The sequence below is a fragment of the Plectrocnemia conspersa genome, unplaced genomic scaffold (assembly GCF_051122295.1).
Source record: "Plectrocnemia conspersa isolate PC_06_02 unplaced genomic scaffold, ASM5112229v1 ptg000011l, whole genome shotgun sequence".
NCBI lineage: Eukaryota > Metazoa > Arthropoda > Insecta > Trichoptera > Polycentropodidae > Plectrocnemia > Plectrocnemia conspersa.
In genome coordinates this window covers 7172033-7183841 of record NW_028277175.1, presented here as the reverse complement: position 1 = coordinate 7183841, position 11809 = coordinate 7172033, and the positions used below count along the sequence as shown (strand labels likewise).

General features: G+C 33.6%; 2 protein-coding genes across 2 annotated transcripts; one reads left to right on the top strand and one right to left on the bottom strand.

The window, feature by feature from the left end:
- Nucleotides 1-204: 204 nt before the first annotated feature.
- On the bottom strand, nucleotides 205-2603 carry LOC148229299 (uncharacterized). Its single transcript, XM_088196736.1, has one exon. The coding sequence runs from the start codon at nucleotides 2539-2541 to the stop codon at nucleotides 433-435; it is 2109 nt and encodes a 702-aa protein (XP_088052862.1). The 5' UTR covers nucleotides 2542-2603; the 3' UTR covers nucleotides 205-432.
- Nucleotides 2604-5500: 2897 nt separating this feature from the next.
- On the top strand, nucleotides 5501-10919 carry LOC148229298 (putative neuropeptide precursor protein). The gene is made up of 4 exons (XM_088197009.1): nucleotides 5501-5767; nucleotides 8695-8874; nucleotides 9350-9557; nucleotides 9782-10919. The coding sequence occupies exons 1-4, from the start codon at nucleotides 5659-5661 to the stop codon at nucleotides 10341-10343; spliced, it is 1059 nt and encodes a 352-aa protein (XP_088053135.1). The 5' UTR covers nucleotides 5501-5658; the 3' UTR covers nucleotides 10344-10919.
- The last annotated feature ends 890 nt before the right edge of the window (nucleotides 10920-11809 follow it).

Below are 11809 nucleotides of genomic sequence, written 5' to 3'. Positions count from 1 at the left end.
AAACTGCTTACGATCAATTTCTTTCAAGGTCTTTAATAATTTTCAGGTGTAAACGTATTGAGACAGTAAGCAGTGCAGCCAACAGATGTCTCTAAATAAAAATTAAAAAAGTATTCCCTCTCTCGCCAGGTCGTCAAACTAATTTAAAATATTCTAGAAAAAGAAATTCAACTCTGAAAATATTTATTTATTGAAGAAAAACACTACATTAATTTTCAAAATAAAATTTTATTATGGAAATATGTTTATTAAGGTATATGGTTATTGCATTTAGGAACACTTGATTATGTTATATAAATATATAATAAGATATATATCTTGTTCGTAACATTATCTATGACAAATAGTTTTTAAATGATACAAATTCGCTAGCGTCAAAAATGTGTTGATTTTCATAGTAAATTTATAATTAATTAATAATCCAAAATATCTTCATGAACGCTTCTTCTTTTTAATAGACTTTTCTCTAACGGACTTTTTACTTTTGTACTTCTTCCTCTTATCGTGCCCGCTATCCGAATCCGAACTGGAATCGTCCGACGATGAACTGCTTTCTGACGAAGAACTACTAGAATCGCTGATTTTTTTACTTTGCTTTGATCGCTTATCCTTTTTATTGTCCAATTTCTTCAATTTCTTCTTTGTATCCGACGAGCTATCGGAAGAATCGTCAGTATCAGAATCAGAGCTACTCTCCGAAGAACTATCTCGCTTCTTATTTTTCTTAGTTTTTTTATTGATTGTCTTTTGTTTATTCTTTTTTTTCCCTTTTGACGGCAAACTATCGTCAGAACTAGTATCGCTATCAGAGTCGTGTTTCCTTTTTTTACTCTTAATGTACTTTAATTTAACATCAGGTCGTTTTGAACCAATTTCAATCGATCGTCTGCTCTCCTTCGATTCCTTGTTACGATCAGAATTAAGATCTCGTGGTTTATCTGGCGTTTTATTTCTAGATTCGCGACGATGTGAATCTTTATTTGTATCTGGAGCTCTCTGTCTATACCGATCGTTATTATGATGCCTTTCTGGAGTATTACGCCTATGATCTCTATTTCTAGACCTATCGGGAGATTTATCTCTCTTTTTATCTTCAGGTGATTTGCCTCTTCTTCTATTTTCAGGCGATTTATCTTTTTTTTTACCACCAGGCGATCTATCTCTTCTTCTATTGTTGGGCGATTTATCTTTTCTTCTATTATCAGGTGATTTATCTCTTCTTCTATTATCGGGCGAATTATCTCTTCTTCTATTGTCAGGCAATTTGTCTCTTCTTCTATTATCGGGTGATTTATCTCTTCTTCTATTATCAGGCGATTTATCTCTTCGTCTTCTATCATCAAAAGATCCATTTCTGTGTCTATCCTGAGATGAAAATGATTCGTCCCTCGTATTCTTATTATAATCTCTTCTATAATGTTGCTTATCATTATTACGATTACTCTGTACATTATTATTTTGTCTTTGTCGGTTATCAAACCTTCTATGATTGTTATCTCTCGTATCGGTCTTTCTTCCAGTGTCATCTGGAGCATCGTCCGATATAATAACACCTCTTCCTTTTCCCCTCCATTTGATCTTAGACACCGATTGCGAAAAGTCAACGTGGATTCTTCGATCGTCTATCAGAACGTTATCCATTTTAAAATATGCATCTTCGCACGACTTCTTATCTTCGAATTCGATAAACGCATATTGTAAAGAGTCACCAGATTTCTTATCGCGAATCACTTCGCAGCATTTTATCTTACCGAAACGACTGAAAATGATTTCTAAATCGTCGTCGTTTGTGACTGGATTTAATTTACATACAAACAACACATTTTCGGGCGGAGCCATTTCCGCGTCGGGTAAATCACCGACGATTTCTAAAATTGTAGCTCGCGCTTTAGCTTCGCGTTCGTCGATCATCTCTTGTATTTCATGTTCCGATTTGCCTTTCATGTCGTCTATCTCTTCGTCCGGAGCAATACGTCCACCAGCTAATCGCTCTGCAGACGGAGATGGCGATCTTGACGGTTCTGTTAGCCCTTTCGGATCGTCGAACGGATCTTCTAGTATAACCGTGTGAGTGATTCTTACATCTTGATACGGCCTATTAGTAGTGTCACATATAACGTCGTTCATTAAACAGAGTACATCATGTCCTTCCATCACTTGTCCGATCACGCAATGTTTGCTGTCTAAAGAGTCCAAATCCGGAGCTAATGTGAAGAAAAACTGCGAGCCCACCATTCCCTCATCCGTCGTCACCATCGAGAGTAAACCGAGGTCTGTGTGTTTTATTTTAGGCATCTTTTCGCATCCAAAGTAAGATTTTGAAGATCCCTCCAAAACGCCCCATACCGATTGACCGCCGATGCCTTCTCCTGTGGGATCTCCCGTTTGGGCGATGAAACCTTGCTGGATCATGTGGAATAGGTTGTAGTTGTAATATTTTAACTTGCAGAGCTTCAGGAAGTTGAGACATGTCCTCGGTCGGTGTTCGACGAACAAATCAACAGTCAGATCGCCGAGCGTCGTCTCTATTACGACAGACATCGTCGATCTCGCGCCGAAGCCGGCGACAGCTGTCAACCACGAGTTCGCGTGCTTGCGAGCACGGCTATTCGTGAACGCGCTAGTTCACGAACGCGTTCAAATTAAATCGTTACAAGAAAAATATTTTTTTATATATGGTAATATTTATTAAATTTAAATTATATTTAATAAAAGGACAAATGTATAGGAATATATTTTAAAACAAATAAATTTGAACTCTGACCTTTATAAAATGTAATGCTCCTAAAGCAGCAATGTTGAACGGTAGAGGGGGCGTTAAAATTTTATAGAAATGTTTTTAATTAGAAGATTAACACTTTTTTAGCATGTTCGATTTTACAATAGTAAATGCCAAAAGAATGCTATGAATTAAGCGATTCAGTGATTATTGCCAAACGAAAATTACGCACAGCAAAAATTTCAAAAAACAAAATTCTCATCAGAGATGATATTACAATATTCCTTTCAAACGGCCTCTAATACGCAGTTTTACCTGCATGTGTATAAGAGAATAAATTCATTAGTTTTATGACTCGTCTAGTGGATATTATACAAATTAATTACAAATTGATGATCGTAGGTTATCGCTTCATCATTAAAAAATTTCCTGAAATTTTATCCCTCAAATAGTGTAAAACTGCTAAAAAAGACTTCTTCACTAGGACATCCAATCCTTAGTTAATTGCAATCTCGAGATTTAGGAATTGCAAGTAAATAATCTCGGGACTATTCCCGAGGTTAATATTTTTTTATATGCATAAATTTATATATGAAAACTAATGATACAACTACATTTTCCGAACGTTTTAAAAAAAACACAAATTTAAGGACACCTTCGGTTCTTTTTGTTATTCGAACATTTGATGTTTTTCATTAATTATAAAAAAATAATACTACTTAAATAACCGCTTTTGCAGCAGCCAATTACTTTTTCGTACATTTCGTACATTTCGCGGGTATAATTTTGTGGATGTTGGTTTTAGCTACTGTAAGCTTAGACACGACCCGTAACGTAACCCTACAAAAAAACCAACGGCGTCAAACCTCATGATCTTGGCGGCCAGTTGACGTCACCAAAGCGTGACTTATGAACTTTTCACGCAAAACATCCAACGTTACACTTGATACGTGACAAGTTGCATCGTCTTCTTGGAATCACATACCCTCCATATAAATATCTTCGATTTCGTGACACAGATAATTAGTTATCATGATCATATAGCGCTCACCGTTGACTTGTATAGTTAGATCTTCTGCGTTTTCAAAAAAGCAAGGCCTAATGACGCCGCCTGACAACAATAAGTACTAAACAGTAACTTTTTGGGCATATAATAGTCTCTCGTGAATCACATGAGAATTTCCTTAATTTTTTACTACCTTAATTTTTTGTTTATAGAGGTGGAATGTCCTTGGGCGCACGCCCTCCTTCCACGGTCGCATCAGGATCAGGAGTTTCGGCCCATGAGCGACCGGATGTACCTAGCCTGGCTTTCGCGCCTGCATACTGCGCATACAGGCGCTAGACCAGGTCTCCTTCCTAGGTCGTCACGAGAACGACCTGGACGGGTAGACCGTCTCGATTTAGCTGCTGATGGTCTCCGACATCATTATCCTTTTTGGAGACGGGTGTTTATAGAGGTATGTGAAGTGCAACAAATTTTCGTATATGTAGATGTTAGTGCGCCAATTGCATCGCTTCTTGGTCCTACTCGCTAAATATGTTTACGCCTTAAATAAAACTTCCACCTGGCGACTTTCGACTCATGCTTTTCACACAAAATGATAGTTTTTACTTATGGGTGTTTACGAATGATTAACGTATCGGAAAATCGTAAAACAATTAAAAAACGTAATCATTTCGCACCGAACTCTTTACTTCATTGTTAGGCTTTACTCTCATGACTGGTTGATATATATTTTTATTTGTTCAAAATGATCGTTAGAATGACCTCTTAAGTTAATGGTGCAGGTGTTTGGAACTCCCAGTGTTTTTAAAAAAGTATTGAATTGACAATCTCTCTAATATTTTTAATGAAGTATTGATTTTTTTATTTGATATAATGTTTTCATCTAATACATACATTTCCACCAATTATTATGTGTGAATTTTTGTCTTTTTTATGTTATCCATTGATTTTATATACCAGCTCTTTTAAATCGTTATCAAAGTTAATGTACTGTTGATTTATTATTTGTTTTCCATTTAAAGCTATTGCTTTTATTTTAGTCATGTTATCTGAATTATTTTATATGATATCTCTTTTCTATTAAAGCATTTTTAACAATAACTATTAAGCTATAGTTTTGGCTTGGAATGGAAAATTATGAAGCAAAAATATGCAGTATTGTGCATTTTAAATATACGTATAAAGAAAAAAATATGCAGTATTTGACGCGAATGTCGCTGTTTTTTTTTCAATGAAAAAATTTTTGTTTTTCAATGAAACTTAATTATTGTCTCTACCTATATACATACAATTTCCAAGACTTTTGTGAAGCTTGAAATGTACATTTTTTTAAATATGCTAAAAATGTTTCATTGCGCTGCTTGGTTTCATTTATATTATTTATTGTAGCAACATGACATAGACCCAATTTTATCAATTGAAATTAATTACTATCAATTTATGTATTAAAAAATACTATATATGGGGTATTGCATTTTTTATTTAAAACATTTTTTTATTAATATTATATAATGATATAGAATATACAATTTAACAATAATTTGTTTTTGTTTTTATATAAGCCCAGAGCGTTTTAATTATATTTTTTTATGTATTACGCAACATAGAATGGCTTTCTTACAATATTATATCATCACTTTGCTTAACGTCACACACCACAATGACGTCAATGTCTCAATGAAAACCCACACCTGCGATACCTCACACCCTCTAGGAAAATTGCGCATGTGCGGTATCGACGGCGCAAAGCTCGCCTGTCCCTATCTACCCGCGGTATTAGCAATGCGCCTGAGAGAGACGCGACTCGTTCTCCCATAGAAGCCTCTTTCGCTTCAGGGTCTATTTCTAGACACAGTTGCCTCCCCTGGAACGCTTCTTGCAACCTGTAACCCAGACCACGGACGGATTCCGAAGGATCAAGTCGGCCGCCATGGCCACCATGAGAATCCATAGACTGGTTTGGGTTATTTGTTCGACCCTTGCGCTGGTGAGCTGTGCGCCGAAGGGCCCTGGAGAGAACACCGCCCACGCCAATAAAGGTAATCGTTAAATCCCTCGCGTACCCTTTAAACGCGAAACATTTAATGTCCTCTAATTTTATTTTCATCTCATTTTCGTAATGGATGATATTTTCCTAGATCCTAAGCTAGAAAATGTATTATACACACATTCAACAGGTACATTGTATTATTGCGCATTACATTTGCGTGTTGTACATAAATGGCTATATACATATGTATAACTGTGACCTTTGCTATTTAACAAATTGCTTTACCGACTTTTTTGTAGGTAATTATCAATCGTTAATCATAAATTTGTCTGATATACATACATACATATAAGAATTTACCCATTAAAACCCATCATATTCTGCATAGCCTTCTATTTTAGCTCCCAGCTTGGACCGGACAATGTTTGTCAAATGTATAATATTTTATACACCCCACGGTCATCAAAGGTTATCAACCACTGATATAAATCAATCAAGGGCGTTAACGTTTCTATTTTATAAGTATGTGTACAGGGTGGCTGCAGCACACGACGGTGTTGTTTTTGGCCAAAAATTTATTGAGTCAATGCAAAATTTTTTAAATCTTATTTTTTCGGATTATCCCACGCAAAAGGCGTTAAAATTAAGAATCTTCAAGATAATGCTTATTATAGGCCGTACAATCTGTAGGTGATTATACCGTTATAATCAAAGAAAACCTTAACATCAGATTGAACTTGCCGTTCTTTTTTTAGTATTTTAGTATTGCTCTTTATGGCGTTTCAACCAACTGGACTTCTGTTTTAATATTATAACCATACACCATGATTTATCATTTGATTCATCAACAATTTGCTTATGATTCTGTTTTTGTTAAATTTTCAATAGTTTTAAAACAAATTTTGCTACTACTTTTTCAAGTCCAAAATTTCAATCATAATTATTTTGTTAAAAACGTTCAATATACCAACTACTTTAGCGATCTCCCCAATTGTGATTCGGCACCATGCAGCGTGTTTTTACTTATTTAATTCTAATAGGCGACATTGATAGTACTTAATTTTACGTTGAAATTCAAAAATATATAAAAAGGGAAGGGTAAAATGCAAATTGTAATAATATAAAGATGGTCTTATCAATGTACCTCTAACCTACTATTGTCGCTAAAATCCAAATAATGATATGTGGAGGGCTTATTTATTTTATTATGGGCTAAACTTGGCGGCACATTCTTTTGGTGGACTTCGACGGATTGACAACGGCGGTGGTGCCTCATCCACCATTCACTTTCATATTCTAACATGTAACCATATACAAGCAATAGAATAATACAGATGCTCAATCTGTGTATAATGGACGTAACCGGTCACTATTTGTCCGCCAGTGACACATAAAAGTTACATAAATTAAGCGATTTTTAAAAATATTTTACATTCAAAATATAATTTATTTATAAATTATTATTTTTGCATTTTATTAAATTAACCGATAATAAATAGTGCTAATGATATACAATTTAAATCTCTAAGCTGTGTGAAAACATTTTTAATAAATATATTTGGCGAACTTAAAAACCAATTGTAAAATATGTTTTAATAATGTTTTCACTGGCAACTATTATAACGCGTTACACACGGGTCTGGGTATTTATAGTTAAATTTTCAAAATCTGCAGACTCGAGCTTTCAAATTCAAAATGTCTAATTTCAAAGTATAATAATAATTTTTGAACGACGACGATAATGCTACATCTAGGCATCTGTACCAGTACCACGCCACCTTTTTTCGTTTATGCGACTCGCATTAGAATAAAATACAAGAATTTTATATTCGATTCCAGACGTTTGTGATACAAGATCTAAACTAGATTTTATCATAAGGCCATTTTCACTGTCTACTTATATTATGACCTTAAATTTAAAACGGCCTTAAGATTAAATAACGCAGCAATATTTTTGTATGCTTCGATAACCAACACGATAGATCAGTAGTTAAATTATTTTATTTTTTATTATTTACCATTAAAACTGATCTTTATGACCAACAATTAATTTTACTTTATACAATAGTTTATGTTTTAAACACTTCGTTCACCCATCGTCGTACAAAAGTTTTCTAATCTACACTATACAATCACTAATAGATTAGATTTTCTTAGATTTTCCTAACCTCGAAAAAGAATATCGTAATGAATAATTAAAATAAAATCAATCTAGGTCATACATAGTAAAAACTTTTGCTTGTAAGCTGTAATAATAGTGTATAAATAATAAAAAAAAGATATCACTGATTTATAATTTGTTTTAAAAGTTAATTATGTTTACCCCGTTGTAGCGCATTCGGATTACGACTGACACGCTACAACGGAAGATTTTTTAATATTTTAATAAAACACTTCTCTCCCAGTGACATGATATTTTTTAAATACATTGCCATATACAAAAAAATATTATTTAAGAATTATGAAATGAAAAATACCTAATATAATGGCCGAGTAGCGATATGTTTTTTTTATAATATGTGAGAGTATATTAGGCTTAGTCTAACAGTTACTAACATATTTTAATTTACTTTACTTTAATCGTTTAAATGAAGATGATGTACCATAAAACTTACAGTGCAGTTAAATTGCCTGTACAGAAACTATTTTCTAATAACTTTTGATGTGGATAGTTGCTATTTATATTTAATTATAATGGAAAGCTTAAATAGCTTATGACTTGTGAGCTATATTAAATCTTCGAACATGATAGAAGTATAGAATATGGAGTTATTGGAATCATAACTTTGATCCAGCACATTTTATTTTTTGCCAAATAGATATTATCTTATCTATGTCTATACAAACTGGGTGTGTCTGCCAATAACTTCTAGGTGTAACTTGATAGTATATAGAAAGCTCTAATATAGAACAATACAAACTCATTTATATTTCTTATAACCTTTTTTTTCTATTCCTTAATTTAATGAATTTTAGACATAGACGCTTTGGACGAAGGTCGTGTCGATATCCAAACGACACTTTCACCATCGGATCTGGCAGTGGACCTTCCTGAAAATTGGGATCAAGCCAAAGACGACACTCAGTCAAGTCTTTTTCTGAACAAGAGCGACAAAAACGATCTGGAACCATATCCGATGGCTCTAAGCGACGACGGTGAGACATTTTTTTTCTCCCCCATAAAAACACCCAATTTGCATGTCTAATATCTAGATCGTTAGAGATAGCAGTAAGAGATTTCCTGAATTAATTACGCACACCGACACCCCTCTTTGGCATTAATATATCATTAAGAGAGACACATTAACGCTTTATGATTCGGAATCATTTCAGTTTGCCAAGATGCTTCTTTTTTTCTTCTTCGCCAAATGACATATTTGCTTTTGCAGACATCTTAATGTTAATGCGAAGCGGTTTTAACGGTCTGCCGTCAGAATATAAATTATTTTATATCTATATATAGTAGACTGTATAAGTATATATACTTGATACTCTAATGGGAGGATTATGCAACAACTTTCGGCGAAGTAAATTTAATCCCCAAAGTTAACATAACAACCAAAGTTTCTAAGCGCAACTGCGAATATTGTGCTATGGATTATCACGACTAAACTTTGTATCGAATTTACAGCATACGACGGACAACCGATTGCCGCAAATGACGAAAAACCGAATACAAACTCTGGAAACGGTGCTTTAGAACACGTTCTGATGAGAGCTGAACTCTATGGAGAACCACCGTCGATGGCCAGGCAACCTTCTCGCAAAAAGAGGGCAGAGTCTTCCTTCAGATCTAACCTGTCTTTAGGAAATTCGCGAGTCAGCAAACGAGGAATTAAGTAAGTAATGTCAATACACTAATACCTCAAGGCATTGCATGCTTTAATAAGCAGTGGCTAATATTTGATATATTAGTCCCTAAATAAATAATGCCATTTACCTGGGAATCGTATCGATCGTATGAAGTTTTTAGTTTTAGTTTGTATACTAACCACTGTTTCTTTAAATGCTTTTAAGATTCACATAAGAACCTAATCATATACATAAATATATTTGTGTTTAGATATTCCACCGTCAACAGGATGAAGCGCGAGACTGGCATGAGCTCGGAAGATCTTCTGACTCTCCTGTCTCTTTGGGAAGCTCAACAGCATCGCACCAAGAAGAACACTCCCACATATTACATTCCAAGCTCTTACTACAATCAATTAGACCCGTACGAAGAGAGCACCGTAGACAATGTGGATGAAGACGATAAATGGTTGGACGAACCGGTCGCTTCTTCTTCACACTACCCCAACTATTATCCCATAAATTCTTACGGAGACAGATTCTCGCATTACAAATACTCCCAAAACTATCCAGAGTACATTTCAGAACAACCGAGCTATCTCCAAAATATCGACGCCCTGAGACGCAAGCGCCAATGGGGCAGCTATGGAAACAAGAACTACATCTCCAAGAGATTCATGGTGGCCAAGAAAAGATCCGAGCCAAATCAATACTACTATTCCCAAAAAGCCTACAAACCTCGCGAAGATCTCACTTCTTTGAGCGACCTATTAAAATCGTCTCAGAGTGCGAGGGATCAAGGGTATCCTATATCTCGCAGAATGGTACTATAAACATATTTAATCAAACGTATAACCCCTACGATTATAATCTCACAATAGTCATATCAACGTCTATATCTTCTTACATACACATAATTTAAAACGAAAATCTCTCGTATACTTAAGTGTATAGTGTGTAATAACATATCGATGTCTATCGAGTATAATATAATATTATATATGGAAACTCTATTTATTGTGGTAAATAAAAGTCATATTTTTAAATGTCTTTATTAAACTTATGGAACATATACATTAACGATATTTCCAAAGAGTTTTTATTCATTCGAAATATACATGTGTTTTATTAAAATAATTATATTAATTAAGCATTTATATAATACATTGAGCATATTATAATATATACATACATATATACTATTATGTATTCTCAGTGTTGTATTTTTAGATGAATCGTAACTATGTTTAATATCTTTACAATTTTCAACTATTATACTTCGCTATAAACGAAGATCATTGAATAAGATTTGTTATTAATTTTAATTTATATTTTAAACCTATCTGATGTTATAATATACAATATTATACTTTGTCGTTGCCAGTGAAATAAATAAATTCTGAGGCAAATTTGAGTTTATGTTATCCCTTAATATATCCAATCCTCTTGATAAAAACGCCCTAAAAGCTGAGACCAAAAATGCACGTCAATTTTGATCGAATGTTAAGGTTATTGTTACGGTTTCATATATTTCACGGTGAATTCTTACCACCACAATCAATAAAGGTAATTACTTTGAAATTTAAGCCGTTTGCATAAGTCAAATTATAGAAAACGACCATATTTATATAGCAAACATCTCTTGAATTTTGCACCACGATAACGCATCGGCTCACACTCACCGTGAATTGAGATAGTAATCTGTTATATTTTTATTTTCCTCCAAATAAAAAGGGCATTGGACGAACATCGTTTTGCGCATAGATGAGATAAGGGCAAAATCGCTAAATAAGCTATTGATTATACCAAATAGTGCATTGAAAGAAACGCTTGCATTCGAAAATATATTGAATCTGATAAGAGCTACTTTGAATGATCCAAGCCCATTTAATTACATTTTATATATATTTCTTGGTTAAAAAATAATGTACTTAACTAAATGAGAATAAAACTAAATGTATGTTTATTAATTATAAAGTAATGTTAGATAATAATATAAAAATAGTTATACATAACCCCATTATAGAAATAGTTAATAACATAAAATATTTAAGAATAATTGTAGACAAAAATTTAATAAACATTGTAATTACATATTTAAAAAAAAAGTAAAAAATAGATATAATATTAGTTATTATGTATGTAGTATATGTGTGTATACTAGACTTTTTAGATGAAAATGAGGCCTAAGGCAAGTGATAGCTTCCTTTAAAAAGACGAGGCTCTTAAAAATGGTAAAGCAACATGCATTAAAGAGGCTATTAAAAATGTTAAATCATTTTAATGGTACATACAAAAT

What these genes read in the sequence shown, in the direction of transcription:
- LOC148229298 (XM_088197009.1), top strand. Translation starts at nt 5,659, where the DNA reads ATGGCCACCATGAGAATCCATAGACTGGTTTGGGTTATTTGTTCGACC. An exon ending in CACCGCCCACGCCAATAAAG is followed by an intron (nt 5,768 to 8,694) that starts GTAATCGTTAAA and finishes AATGAATTTTAG; the next exon opens with ACATAGACGCTTTGGACGAA. An exon ending in GTCAGCAAACGAGGAATTAA is followed by an intron (nt 9,558 to 9,781) that starts GTAAGTAATGTC and finishes ATTTGTGTTTAG; the next exon opens with ATATTCCACCGTCAACAGGA.
- LOC148229299 (XM_088196736.1), bottom strand. Translation starts at nt 2,541, where the DNA reads ATGTCTGTCGTAATAGAGACGACGCTCGGCGATCTGACTGTTGATTTG.